Source organism: Eptatretus burgeri, chromosome 15, assembly GCF_056783735.1.
Source record: "Eptatretus burgeri isolate ZD-2024b chromosome 15, Ebu_testis_v1, whole genome shotgun sequence".
Taxonomy (NCBI): Eukaryota; Metazoa; Chordata; class Myxini; order Myxiniformes; family Myxinidae; genus Eptatretus; species Eptatretus burgeri.
Window position 1 is genome coordinate 23,244,309 of NC_140975.1, and position 16,939 is coordinate 23,261,247.

General features: G+C 42.8%; 1 protein-coding gene across 4 annotated transcripts in view; it reads left to right on the forward strand.

The window, feature by feature from the left end:
• Nucleotides 1-5,540: 5,540 nt before the first annotated feature.
• LOC147011739 (solute carrier family 22 member 6-B-like) overlaps nt 5,541-16,939 on the forward strand; it is a 94,313-nt gene continuing 82,914 nt past the window's right edge. The window contains exons 1-3 of one of the 4 annotated variants that reach the window (XM_085857453.1): nt 5,598-5,680; nt 5,797-6,084; nt 9,359-9,462. In XM_085857453.1, the coding sequence (XP_085713579.1) occupies nt 5,678-5,680; nt 5,797-6,084; nt 9,359-9,462 (395 nt within the window). In that variant the 5' untranslated portion in view covers nt 5,598-5,677. Of the gene's footprint in view, nt 6,085-9,358; nt 9,463-16,939 lie in introns of all 4 variants that reach the window. The other 3 variants (XM_085857454.1, XM_085857452.1, XM_085857456.1) reach the window with 3 other exon arrangements.

Genomic DNA, 16,939 nt, shown 5'->3' on the forward strand with positions numbered 1-16,939 from the left:
GAAGAGATTGAGTACCATTGGTTGAGATCCGGGTCAGGAAGTTGAGCGATTGAGTCAGTCCCAATGAGTCGCAGAAAGCTTTTGCTGAGGTGCCATTTCAGGTGAGAGAGGTATCCACACCTAACTAACTGGCATGATGACAATTGAAGTCGCCACATTTGAGGAAGAGAGAGTTTGGATGAGAAGATAGAAGTTGGTCCATGTTTTTGGACAGTGAGGTGTAGATGGAGTCATCACTGTTTGGTGGACCGTACAGTACACATATAAACATGAGGTGGGAGTGGAGGGGAAGCCGTAGTCAGAGGTATTCCTGGGGGTGTGGGGGGAGTGAGGGCAGTGCATGGAAAGTGAGGAATAGAGTGTTTGATGAAGAGAGCAACTCCTCCACCAGGACGAGGCTCAGGTCTGTCATACCGGAGGAGGGAGTAACCAGGGAGAGATACTTGGGAGTCTAACACGTCTTGGGGGAGGAAAGTTTCTGTTAGGCAGATTATGTCTGGTTTGTCAGTGGCAACCAATATGGAAAGATCTGAAAGGTTTGAGCGAAGGCCCCGGATATTTGAGGTCCACACTTTTAATGAAGAGGTAGGGGAGGAGGCTTTGGGTGTAGAGGATGGGGGTGGGGAGGGTAGGACAAGGGATGAGGGGGGGAGGTAAGGAGGGTTGTTGAAAGTGTGTGGGGGATTGCAGAATAGCTCGGGCAGTGGGGGGGGGGTGAATGAGGATGAGAAAAGGCTCTGTGGTGCTAGGGTAGAGGGGGAGACAAGAGAGGGGGAAGAATGCAGTTGAGGATTTGAGGAGGTGGAGTGAAGAGATGGAGGTGAGAGGGCAGTGGAAGGAGGCAGCTTTGTGGATGAGAGGGGGGCAACTTTGAGAAGGATGAGTGAGGGGGATGAATGGTGGGGGAAAGGTGAGGTGAGAGGGAGGCTTGGAGGGAGAAGAGTGGGATGGTTGCTTCGATTGAGAGGGGTGAGTTGGCACTGAAGTTGGAAAAAAAGAATGGTTGAGGCAAAGCGAACATTCATAGCAAACTGGGGTTTTTTAAAAAGTTTTAGGTCAGAGATGCGATTTAACACTTTTCTTGATGGATGCAATAAAGGCGAATTCAGAGAATGGAGAGAAGAAACGCTGTACTAGTTGGATTTTTTAGGCAAGGTATGAAGGAGAGATCGAATTGAGAGCAGTCTGTTTAAATAGCAGAAGAGTAGTGCATTATGATACAGTAAACTAGTAAAGAGTACCACACTTGTGAAAGAGGAAGATGAATCATTATAAGAGATCGCTTTTGTTATTATTATTAATGTTTGAGAGTTTTCAACAGATTAGGTCATGGAAGTGTTGCCGAAAAAATTGAGGAAGAAGTTGAGGTGAAGAAGAGGAGATGAAGAAGAAGAAGAAGAAGAAGAAGAAGAAGAAGAAGAAGAAGAATCGAGACTCGTGAGTGTGCAAGGAGAAAGGTAGTGTTTTTTTTGTTTGATTTAACATAAGAAATAGTGATTGGTTGGGAGAGATGGGGGACGTTAGGAAAGTGGGGAAGATAGAAATTGAAGGTAATGGGGAGAAAAAACAAATAAACACGATCGTACACCGAGCGGAACCGGTAGGCCTCAAGCCTCGAGGGTCGGCCTCAAGCACCCGGTAAGACAAGGTCGACAAAATCTCACAAAATAGCATGATTTTTGAAACAAAACCGAACTAGGAACCCACAGTAATATGTAGGTGAGAAAATAAACAGTTAAAACGGGACAGATAACGACCGGAAACTTAACTTTGAGATCGTCAGCAGAGCCCCGAAGAAGACCTGTCGACGCTCCGAACCCAGAACCGGAAGCGGTTCAATGGTGAAGAATCTCCAGATGCCAACGATTGGGCTGTACTACTTGAAAAAAATTCTCAGATCCGGATCCGGATTGAATTTTACTGTATTTTTTTCATTTGTTTCTTGTTCAGTTTGACAGGGCCACACCACATCCAGGGGTGCAAATTAACATTTTTATCCACAGGCCAGCAGGGCCGGTGACTAGAAATTGTTACCGGCCCAGCAGAATTTCTACCGGGCCGATAAAATAAAGACAAAAGTCACAAATTTGATATCAAACACTTTTAATATACTCACATGAGTGAGTTTGATGAGTGAGGTTGGTTGGATGATTGAGTTTGATGAGTGAGTTTTATGGAGGAGATTTGGTGAATGAGTGAGTTTGATGGAGGAGGTTGGGTGGATGAATGAATTTGATGAGTGAGGTTGGTTGGATGCGTGAGTTTAATGGAGGAGGTTTGCAGAATGAGTGAGTTGGATGGATGGATGGATGAGTGAGTTTGATGAGTGGGGTGGGGGTGGGGGGATGATGCAGGGAGGAGGAGGTTGTGGGTGATGGGGGGGGACCTTTTTGTGTGGGTTATGGGGGGCAGAGGGGTTGTGAGTAGTGCTGAGGGGGGGCATTTTTGTGGGTGATGGGGTGGTTGTGGCTGATGGACGATTGGGGGGCAGGGGGGTTGTGGGTGATGGACGATGGGGTGGAGGGGGGGTTGTGGGTGATGGACAATGGTGGGGGTACTACTCGTCCACCCAGCATCACATATAAACTCACTCATCCACCTAACCTCACCCATCAAACTCACTCATTCACCCAACCTCACCCATCCACCCAACCTCACCCATCAAACTCACTCATTCACCCAACCTCACCCATCAAGCTCACTCATTAACCCAATCTCACCCATCAAGCTCACTCATTCACCCAACCTCACCCATCAAACTCACTCATTCATCTAACCTCACTCATCTAACTCACTCATTAACCCAAATTCACTCATTTAACCAACCTGGGCATGAGAAAATGCGTCCAAACCACGCCAAACTGTCAGATCTCGCACAATCACGTGTGATTTGGAACGAGATGAAAACAGACAAAATGGCCGCCGCAGAATTACCGGTGATTTCTACGGATTTCTGCGGACAAAAACAGTAGTTCTAGTAGAGAAGCTCGTACAAATTGTACAAAATAACAGGAATCACCGGTGATTCGCCAGCCGGGCAGGTAAGGCAGTATTGTGTACCCGCCCAGCACAAAAGTTAGGCACCATTGGCGACCGGGCGGCCATTAATTTGCACCCCTGACATCACTGTGAGTTCAGTCAGACAGGGCCACACCACACCACTGTGAGTTCAGTCAGACAGGGCCACACCACATCACTGTGAGTTCAGTCAGACAGGGCCACACCACATCACTGTGAGTTGTCAGATGGGGCCACACCGCATCACTGAGAGTTCAGTCAGACAGGGCCACACCACATCACTGTGAGTTCAGTCAGACAGGGCCACACCGTATCACTGAGAGTTCAGATTCAGATCTGGATCTTCACCAAAATTAAGTGTTGCTGTCTTTGGCCAGTCACCTACATACACAAAAAAATTCAGATTGATTGCTTGAAAATTGTGGACAAAAATTGTTTGACAAACAGACAGACACACAGATGGACAAACAGACAAATGCTTCAGCCCAACATACTAGGCAAAACAAAAATTTTCACCAAGTAATAAGAGGTGTGCATGGTGTTGACTTCATGGTTAGGATGGTGGGCTTGGGATCCGAGGATCCTGAGTTCAAATCCCCCTTGGCTGTTAAATTAATACCAGATGGTGTTGACTCTGCCTGTCATCCTTCTGAAGTCGGCGAAATGAGTGCCAGCTTGCTGGTATCCTGTGTCGAAGTGGCAACCCGTCCAGGATTGTACCCAATAGCCAAGGAGACTGCTTAGGTAGCACCAACGCTCTGCACGGAGTATGGTCCCAATGGATGGATGGAATAAGGGGTGAAAACATTACCTCTGTCCATCACAGATGGCAGAGGTAATAATAATAATAATCCATTCTATAATGATATTTTCCACACAAAACAATTTATCACCAACAAATAAAGAGGCTCCAAGGAGGTGGGGGAAAGACACAGAAGGAAAGTTAAATGTCATGCATGGAACTTTGTCAATCTTGACAGTGTTCCAAAATTTAAGTCACATGCCTGTACATTGCCTACCAGGAAGCTAAAATGTACTACTTGGTGGTTCCTTCATTTTTATCTCACCTGGAACGTAATTACAGGAAGCTTATGTGATGGTGCGTCGTCCATCCATCAGTCCATCCACAAATACTTGCAACTTCTTCTTTGAAAGTTCACATGATTTCGATGAACCTTTACCACAACCTTCAACACCCTGCATGTACCAAAGTTTGTTCACGATATTTGAAAAAAAAATCCGAGTACAAGTGGGCGTAAGGGGGGGGTTGTTCCCCCCCCAATAAGTATTTGCTTACTTTCTTCTCCCAAACTACACACACAATTTCGATGAAACTTGACCACAACCTTCATCACCCGAGATATGCCAAAATTTGTTATTATCATTAAAAAGAAATTCGGGGTCGAAGAGGGTCTTGGGGGGGGTGCCCCCCAAAATAGGTAATTGCTTTCTTCTCAGAAACTACACATACAATTCTGATGAAACTTGACCACCACCTTCATCACCGGTGATATGCCAAAGTTTTTTTCTCACCATTAAAAAAAATCGGTGCCTAAAGCGGTCTACGTGGGGGGGGGGGGAATTCCCCCAAAATATGTATTTGCTTTCTTCTCCGAAATGACACACACAATTTCGATGAAACTTGACCACAACCTTCATTACCCGAGATGTACCAAAGTTTGTTTACACCATTAAAAAAACACAGAATCGGGGTTTAAGGAGGTTTACGAGGGGGGGCAGGGGGGTGGGGAAGTGTTCCCCCCAAAAGAGGTATTTGCTAAAACATTGGTTCATTGTTACATTTTGCTGAATCCGTTCCACGTTGACTTCCTCCTCAGTATCATTATTCTACCAATTGAGCGCCCAGGGATATTGCCCCTATTTTTGAATATTCATTGTGATGTACCCTGGGAAATGAGCCGAGAACCTTTACTGGATATGGTGAGGAACACCTGGGCTCACATTTTTCCTTTCCCATACTTTCTCCACTTTAAATATTAGCCTTTAGATAGCTCATCTCACAGATGCCGTTCTTTAAGCACCACCAACAGCTCGACATTTGGACGAGGATGTAAAGCTGGCTATCCTGTCTGCATTTCGGTTGTGGATGTCAATTTAAAGACACCAAGGTATGTTTTGGAAAGGAGGGGAGTAGGCCATGGTGGGTTGGTTACCTCGTGAAATACCATGCTTGGAGAAAGAGGTCGCTGTGTAATTCACACTGTCTTTAGCAGGTATGAGTTTCTGTGTGTGAATGCACTGCAGGCGTGATGGGCTAAATGGCCCCTTGCAGATACACAGTATTTGCCAAAGCATGAATATAAATGTTTCCATGAGATATGTGGCATGAGGAGAGTCGGTGTAATAAATATTTATTTGGTTTGAATCAAATTAACCTGATTACGCTTTCCAGCAGTTGTTTTTGCCTGCATTTGAAATCGCTGATGTTTGGGGACTTGCATATCATGGCGAATCAAAGCTCACCGTTAAATGATAGCATTGTTCCTATCAATGATCAACCCTTTCTGTCATGTATACAAATAGGAAATGTGCAAGCTAAACTTTGTCTAAGTTACACAATTAGAGACACAGTAACCTCTTTTTAAAGAGCTTGCGTCTTTCTTTAAGCTCGTCTGCTCTCAGGAGAACGTTGCTCTTCATGGTATGGCTTTTTCTAACCTTCTGCACGTTGTCGGAGGAGCGGGATTATTCCAATTAATCCATGTTATCATGCTGTACATATCGATATTGATGTTTGCAAGTCATGACTTGATCCAGAACTTTTCCGCCGCGACTCCTCGGCACTACTGCCGGATCCCGTGGCTGGAGAACGCGTCGCTTGAGGCTCCGCCGGACTTCCCATGGAACCTGAGCAAGGAGAGCCTCCTAAGGGTCGCCATTCCCTGGGAACATGACTCTTTGAGCAGGTGCAGTCGCTATACCCAACCGCAATGGCAGCTGTTGCTAAACAACTCTGCGAACGTGTTGGACGATGTAGAGATTGAATACTGTGTGGATGGATGGGTGTTCGATTTCAGCGAGTTCCCGACAACTATCATCAAGGAAGTACGTTGTCAGCATTCTCCAGCTTGCTTCGATATTAGTTCCTTAGACATTGCTACATCATTTAATGCCCTCCAGTTCTCTCCATGCTCCCCTCCTCGCTTCAAATGGATCTTCCTGCGAACTCGACATAAACTTCAATTCATACCTCCTTCAGTACCTTTGGCTGAAAGAATGTCGGACCTTGGTCTTGTGGTGTTATCTTCCCTCAAACCGCTCTTTTTTTTTAATAACTCCCACTGTTTTCTCCCTGAGAGAACTATGAACTGTTGTTTGGATGAAAGTTCAGCCGAGTGAATTTCTTCATTTGCAGAGAATGTCTTTTTTCAGATGGAACCTTTAGCTTGCTTTCTGGTCTGCTGGCTCTTCCTATGAATATCAATAACCCTTTAATATCTGTCTATTCTTTCTATCTATCGTTATATATATATATATATATATATATATATATATATATATATATATATATATATATATATATATATATATATACATACACAAGTTGAACAATTGTGTCTGAACGGGTTAAACGTCATAACTTTAGTTTGTATAATTCTGAATGATACCTCATTTAAGGGCTCTTGGGTTCAGACAGTTTAGACAGGTTTTCAAACATCGATATTCATGCAATTTCGAGTTGTATTCATTTTTGTTGTGCATGTGGTGTATATGTTCAGAGTCATTCGTTCTTACACCTCTCAGAAGTAAAAAAAAAGAAAAACAATAAAACAACAAATTATTCAGTGAATTCTGTTAACGTATCTCCCTCTGCTGGACCTTTCTATCAATTCATTTCATTGAGAAAACTTAAAGAAGAAAGGGGGAGTGGAGGTCAGTGAGCTGGAGTGGGAATGGGGTGCAGAGAGAGGACAGAGAGATGCTAGAGGGGGGTTGAGGATTTGGGGTTGGGAGGGGGCTTGAATACTTGGGGTTGGCGGGGGTGGTTGAGCACTTGAAGACGAGAGGGGAGAGAGAGGGATGACAGAGAGTTGGGTTGGGGGGGGCAGGGAGGTGATAAAGAGTTGGGCGAGGGGATTTGAGGACTTGGGTAGGGAGGGGGCTTGAAAACGACTTGGGGCTGGGAGGTGGTGTGGAGGGTTGAGGACTTGAAGTCCCGATTTACATTACACGGAATTTCCATGAGTCGCTGCCATTATGCTGTCAAAGGACATTATTCCACACTCTATTGGGAAGTAGGGGGTAAACGTTGCAACCACAGCACATATAATGTCAGATGATACCTCACTTAAGGGCTCTTTGGTCTGGACAGTGCATGCGGAGGTCTAAAAATATTGATATTCATACAATTTCTAGTTACGTGCATTTTTGTTGCGTACACTGGTGGTGTATAGATTCAGAGTCGTTGGTTTGCCTCCCTACCGGAAGAAAAAATAAGAATACAGTATATTATCACACACTATTCAGTCAATTCAAACAACATATAATTACCTTTCCATCAATTTAGTTCACTGAGACCCCGTAACAGTCTTAACAGTTAGTGATTGTTATACTTTCAAAGGATATTCATAGCAAACTCCAAAAATATTTCACACTCCACTGGGAATGAATTCACTCACAAATGGAACCTGGGACTCCTTACTAATGCTTCCACTTTCTTTTGATGCATGTGCCAAGCATACAATGCACTCTGACAAAGCCTTGTGTGAGCGGGCCCGTGACGTTTCACAGCAGTGTATAATCCATGTGTTGCTGGTCAGCACACCTACCAGAAGTAAAAACTAATACAACCACAAATTATTCAGTCAACTCCATCCCACGAATAATTTCCTTTTCATCGATTTACTTCACTGAGAAACCTTAGCAGTCTTAACAGTTAGTGAATATTACATGGACTTGGAGTTGGGAGGGTTGAGGACTTGAAAAAAGGGGGAGCTGTGGAAAGGGTGGGGTTGAGGCTTTGGGTGGGGCTTGAGGACTTAGGGTTGGGAGGGGAGCAGACATGGGGTTGGGGGGGTGTTGAGGAAGAAGAAAGGGGGAGGAGAGGACAGAGAGTTGGGTGGGGGTGATGAGAGGGTTTGAGGACTGGGGTGGGAAGGGGGCTTCTTTGTATTCAATTTGACTCTTTTCTGATTTCCACCCTCTGCCATTTCTATGGTTTGTCCCCACCTCCCAGGTTTCTGCAGAGCACACTTATTCTTAAAGTAACCCCCTTCTAATAGCGAACGCAGTGAGCTTCATACTTAACGCGTGCACATGAGAGAATAGGAAACAACACAATACCCTAGCAATTTGGAATCCGTGTCGTTGGCTATGACCCTTTTGCTTCCGGTTTTTTTTGCTTCCGGTTTTTTTTTTGCTTCCGGTTTTTGGCATGGCGAATGATGCATGCCGGGAGATAAAGGCATCATCGGAGACATGAAAGACCCAAATAATATCAGACATGGTGTATATTTCCTCCACTGATTTTAATAAAGATATCTCCCGCATCATCAAAAAATAATTTTTAATCGTGATTTACATTATTTGATCACTGATCCCAAATTCAGGCCAAAGTAACCGGAAATTGCAGCATCGAATGTAAGAAGAATTCTACGTTCGCTTCTAGGCTTTGCCTATTCCATATTAAAACTCCCAAAATCCAGGTACACTGCTCAACTCCATTCATTTGTTCCTCTTTTCTTTCACATGTAGAACCAACTTCCTCACTCTATTCAATCTCGTTCTTCCCTCCAGGGCTTCAAGATGACTGTTCATCTTCTCCTCAGATCATTCCCCATCCAAACTCGTGATCTTTTCTACCCTCATTAACCCTCCTCAAGCCCACCCTAACCTTTCCAGGTTATTGTGTTTTCTCCCCTGTCCCTTCACCGACATTTCTGCTTTTTGTTCCTTTGTGGTTTTATCCCCGGTCTTCCCTTCTGTTTTTAAGCCCCGATTATTGCTGTGTGTGACCTTGTATCCAGAGTCTTCGCTCGCTTTTGTCCTCTTCCCAATGGCCTTGCTGTCATTCTTTCTCTCAAGCATTATTCCTCCAAGTGTTCATTTACCCTGCTGTTTGGTGTGTTTTCCTGCCCTCCACTGCATTTTTTTTCTGTGCTGTTCTGTTCCAGCTCTTCCACAACCCTAGACTTTGTATACAATCTTTTTAAAGCCTAAGGAAAAACGTTTAGTGTGCTATGTAAAACGAACACAACTTTGCTAATTTCTGGAACTGACTTTTGATTTCAGGTCACGGAATGAATATTCCATCTTCTTGATGTGACATATAACGTAACAATATTCTTACGGTGACAATTGATTGGTGTCTGCTTTGCAGTGGAATCTTGTCTGCAAAAGGCATGCTCTAAGGCAGATGGCAAATTTTGCCTACCTTGGAGGTTTACTTGTTGGTGGAATTGTTCTGGGGGGACTCGCTGACAAGTAAGTCTTTGTTGTTATAATTCTTATTATTAGCCCGTCCCCCACACAGCGGGAGAAGGGGTTTTGCAATAATTTTAGTGTGTGTGTGTGTGTGTGTGTGTGTGTGTGTGTGTGTGTGTGTGTGTGTGTGTGTGTGTGTGTGTGTGTGTGTGTGTGTGTGTGTGTGTGTGTGTGTGTGTGTGTGTGTGTGTGTGTGTGTGTGTGTGTGTCTGGGTGGTAACTCTTTAACCATTGAGCTTTTGTCATCAAATTTTCAACAAAGCTTTGTTATGAGAATATGGAAAAGACAAATTAATGACGGGAAAAGATCAAAAGGTTAACGTCACATAAAATCGTCAATTTTCATCCAAATGACCTAAAATTTTAAGAATTTGCATGTTTGGGTCACTGAATTAGTTGACCAATCAAAATCTGGAAGCCAATTGTTTTTGGATTTTTTTTAGATCAAAAGGTCAAATGATAAGGTTGCATAAAATCATCAATTTTAATCCAATTGACCTTAAATTTTAAGACCTTGCAGATTGGGTCACTGAATTGGTTCACCAATCAAAAGCTAGAAGCTGATTGTGTTTTTTTCGATCAAAAGGTAAAAAGTCAAGGTTGCATAAAATATCAATACATCAGTCATATCAATATGTCAGTAACCCAATGTGACCCAATTCAGAGTATAACTTGTGTTCTGTGAAGAATGTCAAAAGGTCAAAGATCAAGGTGAGAAAATCATCAATTTCCATCTGATTGACTTAAAATTTGAGCAGGGTTTGCATATTGGGTCAATGAAGCATATTGCTTTTGAGGTCAAATGGTCCACATCACCTAAAAGTCAATATTTTTGAATTTTTAACCTCCGTCCATCTTCGATGGTGTTACTGTTTTCACCCTGTCTGTTTGTTTGTTTGTGAACAGTATTACGGAAAAACTCCTGGACGGATTTCGACGAAACTTGGTGGGGGGGTTAGGTATGGTCCAAGGATCATGCCATTAGATTTTGGACTTGGTCCAAAGTCCAATATGGCCGCGATGGCGGCCATTTTGAAAAAATATTTGAATTTTTGTTTTTGCATTTCTACATGTTTTAAGTGATTTCCAACGAAAAAAAAAATTTGTTGGAGAAAAAAAAAACAAAATTTTGCAACGTTTTTTTCAAAAAATTTTGATTTTATTTGAATTTTTTTTTTTTTGCATTTCTGCATGTTTTAAGTGATTTCCACCCCCCCCCCAAAAAAAATTGTTAGAGAAAAAAATTGCCACCTTTTTTTTCCAAAACATTTCGATTTTTTTTGGGCATTTCTACATGCACGTTGATCTCGTTTAGTTTATTCAATCGTGGTTCAGTAGAGTCTGATCCGTTTTGACCTACAATGAATAGTATATCAGGTTCACTTAAGTGACCCAGCAGTATTGGCGGTGGAGGTTTTGCACTCTACGGAGTGTTCCCCCTCTAGTTTTAATTGCTGTTTTCGTCATATTGAGCATATGGAAGAAGTTGGAATATAAAGTGGATATGGATGCGCATTGCATTTTCAGATGCTTTTTTTGTATTCATTGTCAAGGCTCATATGAGAGCGAACACACAACGCACAGCAAGGAGGATGTGAAACAAGAGGGTGGGAGAGGGAAGGACAAAACAGTGGGGGACAGACACTTGGAGATCTGTAGAAGGGAGAGGGATGGGGCGGGGAACATGGGGTATACAATATGGACATTACAGGGACTTTCAGGAAGTAAAGCAGGGAAGTTGAAGGAGGTGGGTTCGGGCTGGATTAACGGGGGTAGAAAAGATCATGGTTTTGGATGGGGGAAGATAAGAGGTGGTGGTGAGTAGCTGTTTTGAAGGCCTGGAGGGAAGAATGGGAAAGAAGAGAGTGTGGGAGTTTATTGTAAAGGTGGGACAAAAAGTGGAATGAAAGAGTGAAGGTGAGCAGTGATTTGTGATTTTGGTAGTTTTATCATAAGGGGGTTGTTGGTGGACCTTGAGCGCCCTGTGGAAATATGGTGGGGACATATCGCAGACACAGCGGGGGGGGGGGCAGACCGGAGAGGAGATGGTAGAAGACAGACAGACCACCGACCTGCCTGCGGTGAGAGAGTGAGAGGCCCAAAGACTCAGCCTCATTACGGGAGATACCAATGATCCTAAATGCCTTGGTTTCCACAGCATGAAGCTGAGAAAGGTGAGAGGCAGAAGCACCAGCCCAGAGGGGAGAGCACTACTCCATCATGCTGTGGACAAAAGATTTGTATGTGGTCAGGAGCTCAGGTGGGCCAAAGAAGGACTTTGCATGACGGAGGATTCCCAGTCGGCGACTGGATTTGGAGGCCAGGTTGGAAATGTGGCTTTCCCAGGAAAGATCATGGCAGATAGTGAGACCCAGGAGCTTGAATGAAAAGACTTCTTCCAGAGGATTGTTGAGAAAGTAGATGGGGGAGTTTTTTAAACGGTCCTTTCAGAGAGACAGAGTGAGATTTGTTCGGATTGAAAAACATGTTCCACTTCTTGGACCAGCTTTCTAGGTAGCCTATCTCCCACGCAGCAGAAGACAGGGTTTTGCAATCACTTCTGTGTGTGTGGGTGTGTATGTCTCCGTGTGTCTGTCCGAGCCACAACTTTTTTTACCATTTCAGCTTTTGTCATCAAATTTTCAACAAATCTTTATAATGAGACTATGTGGAAGACAAATTAATAATTTTGTTGAAATCATTTTCATGATTATTATGATTGTTATCATTATTATTCGACCCTTTTTTGGCCGTTTTTTGCTCTGTTTTTTTCCTCTTTTTTTTCTCAGCAACCACTCGTCTGAATGACCAAAATTTCAGGGTAGGAGCGACCCTCCCCCTCCCCCACATGGAGAAAATAATTTAATTATTATTGTAACATCACAGGTCACGTGGTATGGCAGCCATCTTGGATTAAACACAAAAAATTAAAGCATTACATCTCTGAAACTGCTGATCGATAAACATTGAAACGTGGCACATCTCATTTTACTCACAATCGTGAATAGGATTGTAAGGAAGATGCCATCGGTTAAGTGCTACACCAGTCATAAATGTTTTAATCCTTGTTTACCAATTGAGTTTTTGTCATTAAATCTTCAACAAACCTTTATTATGATATTGTAGAGAGCACAAAGATTAAAATATCTAACTTTTTTATTTAACTGTCATTTTTAGACTACAAAGTTTCGTTAGACTACAAAGTGGACATGTATGGGCTTTGCATTTTGAGATGTTTTCTAGTTTCCATTGCATTGTTAATTATTTGTGTGAAGGTGTTTCATTTGTACCAATTAGTTTACTGATTTACTGCAAAACTATTGTTTACTGCACCAATTTTCTTTCTTTTTCTGCAACAACCAATTTACTCCACCAATCTGATTTACTGCACCAAATCTTGTGCAAAATTTGAACAAAAATCCTTCGGGAATCATCAATTATGCTCGTATCTTCCAGAGCACATCTTCCTCCATCTATTTTGCTCCGACAGCTGGTTAACGACCAAAACCTGAGCTTCCCCTTGCGGTCAACATACCTCGATCAACATTTTCTTGATTTCATCCATCGTTCTACCTGTCCATCAATGCTCAATGCAGACAGATACTAACCTACACCAGCAAGAATTCTTCCTTCCACATCTCCCTCCATTGATTATTTGGAGCATGATACATTCATAGTGGATGATGATAAAGCCCATTTTTTGGCTGATTGATTTTAGTAGTGTGTAGACTAACAGACCACCATTTTTATCACGATGCGTACAAGGATCACGGCGGTGTCTGATTGATACCTTCTTAATCGATTTAATGATCACCCCTCAGACTGTTGGAACAAATGATCAAAATGGATGAAAAAACTGTGTCCCTCAGCAATGGCTTTTTGTTTGAGCTTCGCCACTTGGGTATCCATGGTGAATGTCAGTCTTGACTGGAGGAGTTTATGACCACAGGAGACAAAAAAGTGCCTTGAATCATAGACAGGTATCACTCACAAGTTGTCAAAATCATGTATCACATCATCTTTGATCAAATATTGGACTTTGTCCTTCAACAATGTGATTGGGGCTCCATATTAACTTTGCAAACGTGTTTGACTCTGTGTCCCTCAGCAGTGGCTTTTTGTCCGAGCTTTGCCACTTACTTAAACCATGGTAAAGGTCACTCTTGACTGGAGGAGTTTCTCAATACAGGAGACAAAAAGTGCTTTTATTCAATGGATCATCAACTTTGGCTAAAGTAATGGCTGGAGTACCCAAAGAGACTTGATTTGTCCGTTCAACCTTGTTTCTGCATGTGAATGACTCACCTGATATCATTTTGATATTCTGGTTGAAGAAAATAACTTGATCGGCCAGGAATGAAAAACATAATTCTCAAATATCATGTGAAAATATTTTTCTATGGCAAAAATGTACCATTGAATCATGTCATGAGGTGACTCATGTTGCATAATCAAAAGGTAGTAATGGGTAAACACAATATAATGTCACGGGAATAAGGTCAAAGGTAAAACATACAACTCCACTTTGGAAGGCTCCTAGCATGGTGAGGTCAGTGAGTGGAGGGATCTGAGAGTAATGTCAGCTGACCTGAAACCACAAAACATGTTAATAAGAGATTGTTATGGTGGGGTGGACACAGAGTCAAATCTTCCATGCAGACAATCACCAATTTAAGGAGGGATAGTCATGAGAGTCTCATGTCATCCGTAGGAAAAGTAGGATTGATTTTTTTTTTTTAATATCTCCAAAAAACAGAAACTCTAACAAGATCTGTCACCCATGGTAATTTCCCCATTCAAAAATAATTGGGGCCGAGCATGAATCCTGGGGAAACATTCCACAACTTTACAACCTCCTAATGAGGGGTTTTTGCACCAATTCCAAATGGCCGTAAGTTTAACTTGCACCGTGGTTATAATTGCCAATTCTAAACTGTGGACCAGGCCGACATGCCAGTGGTGAGAAACAAATTTATCCATAACCTACACTAATAAATGGCTGTGTGTGTTACCTTGAAGCCAGAGTCATGCCACTCTTCCTTGGAAATGAATGTATAGAATGGTATCCTCTTCCATTAAAGCCCTGTTTTGTCCACACGTTGTCTGGCGTTGGTGCCACCACTGTTGGGTGTGAATTTGGATTTTGGTATTCATCTGGATAGACAATTATTGCAAAGAACAAAGTAAAAAAACTTATAAAGTATCCAGTCAGTCCACAATCCCCATAGTTGCTCCAAAATTAATGAGATCTCAAAGCAATTTAATGGAGAGACTTTTATCCTCTTGGATTGAGGATATGAATCAGCACGATATGTCTTTAATTCAGGCAGTAATTATGGTTAAGGCACTGAGTTTAGATGATGAAGTAAAAGAACAGGCAGTTGAGGGATCTACCAAGGTGACGTTTACAGCCAGTCAAGGGTGGTTTGATAGATTTAAGTGCCGCAGCAATTTGGATAACATTTGAATAACTGGCAAAGCTGTGAGTATGGACAAGCAGGCAGCAGCTCATGTTCTGTCTAAGTATGAAGCTATTGTGGAAGTTTACCCTCCCCAGATAGTTTTTAATGGAGATAGTACTATCTCCCCAGATAGATACTAAAAATTATTAAAAAAAAAAAACATAGCTCCAGCGAGCTATACCACTGGGGCTGTTTGCATTGATTAAATTCTCCCGAAGAGTACTTGACTGAATCGAGAATTGATTTTTTAAATAATTTTTTTTCGTTGCCCGATTTGAACGAAACTTGATATTGCGCGTCAATGTGAAAAAAAAACGGAGAAAAGAAAGTCGAAGAAATTATTGTGCGTAATCTTCTAAACATATTTTTAATTTATTAATGAACACGGAAGTATTAGATCAAAATGGCGATGTTTATTTTATGCTTAAAAATAAATCGTTCTTTGTCTATACCAAATGTTTGAGATTTTTAAATAAATCATTTCAAGAGAAAATAAAAAGATAGCTCTAGCGAACTGTATTGCTGAGGTTGTTTGCATTGATCAAATTCTCCCAAAGAGTACTTCACTGAATCGGGAGTAGATTTTTAAATAATTTTTTCATTGCTCAATTTTAATGAAACTTGATAATGCACACCGCAGGAGAATGGTGAGTAAGTTGGCCCGAAATCTTTTGCGCTATCATGCACCGTTTTGGCTGTATTTCAGGAACATATATACAGACATACATACATACATATATACAAGATGAAAGTTTTAGTAATATATATAGTTACGGCTGTGGAAATTCGCAGAACACCATAAGGTCCTTAGATAGTTATGCCGATAAGTCCGTGTTCAGTTAGATTTCCCCACCGTTGTTTAATGGGAATTATCCGTGTGGACAGCCCTGTGATGTTTGAGATAGCCGTTTTTCTTTCACTATCATTATTTTGGACCACCACCACCAACATCGCTCTCAAACAACCGCTTCAGACCCACCGTCCTTCCACCACCATAACCACACGCGCCTCTCTACAAACCATGCCATCCTGATCACCTTCCCCGCTACGCCCACTACCGATCACCTTCTCCACAACCCCGCTGCAACCCTCTCCGCTTATAAAACCGTCTCTACCAAGGAAAAGGAACAAGGGATTCCAATAACGCCATGAAAAAGAAGAAGGTATTCCGATGGCGCAGATTTTCCCGCCTGTTTTTCCCAACGCGTTTTTCCCGATTTTCCTGCGAAGAAGATGCGGACTGGAGGCGCAGCAGTGTCGCGCGAACCTGCGCACTCGTGTGAGGAAAGCCAGAGAGAGCTCGCCAGCCAGGCAGAAGGCTCGAGCTCAGGCGCGGCTACGCTAGCTGCCGTGGGGATGGGACGTCGAGGCTCACACCACAAGGCACCACGAGGGTGCAGGTAAACTGCAACGGTCTCGTGTGACTCGTTCGGTCTGCCAAGTCCCACGCCATAAACGTCTATGGGCCCAGCCTGACCCCATTGCCTTTGATGGGGTCTTTCCTGCTTTTCTTTGAACGAATGTTGTGGTATGGCACCGTGTCTTGCGAAGTAAAACTGTGTAAGTGACTGTACATTGATAATTGCTTATAGTCGGTTGTAGTGTTTTTACCTTGCTCGTGTCTTGTCCCCTTCCCCCATGGACTGCATGATAGTTTGTATATGTGCATCTGTGTCGTAAATAAATGTGCTTGTGTGAATGTTAACCCGTTCGTCACGTCATTTTTCCCCCATTGAAATGCCATCTTGTATTGCGGAATATTAGTTGGTTTTTAAATAACCGATAAATAGAATCGGGTCCGGCGAGGTCTGGCGATAATACCGGCTCGGTTATCCCAGAACGGAACGGACCGCTTAAGCGGTTCCTGTTCAAGCAGGCCTTCGCCGAGGTACGGTCCCTCGGTAGGTTACCTGCGCGGGTACTTAGGTACATCAATATTCGGCAATTGACTCTATTTCGCGCGGGTAGAATACGGACTGGGCCATGGTGGGATTAAAAACCCAACCGTGACTGGT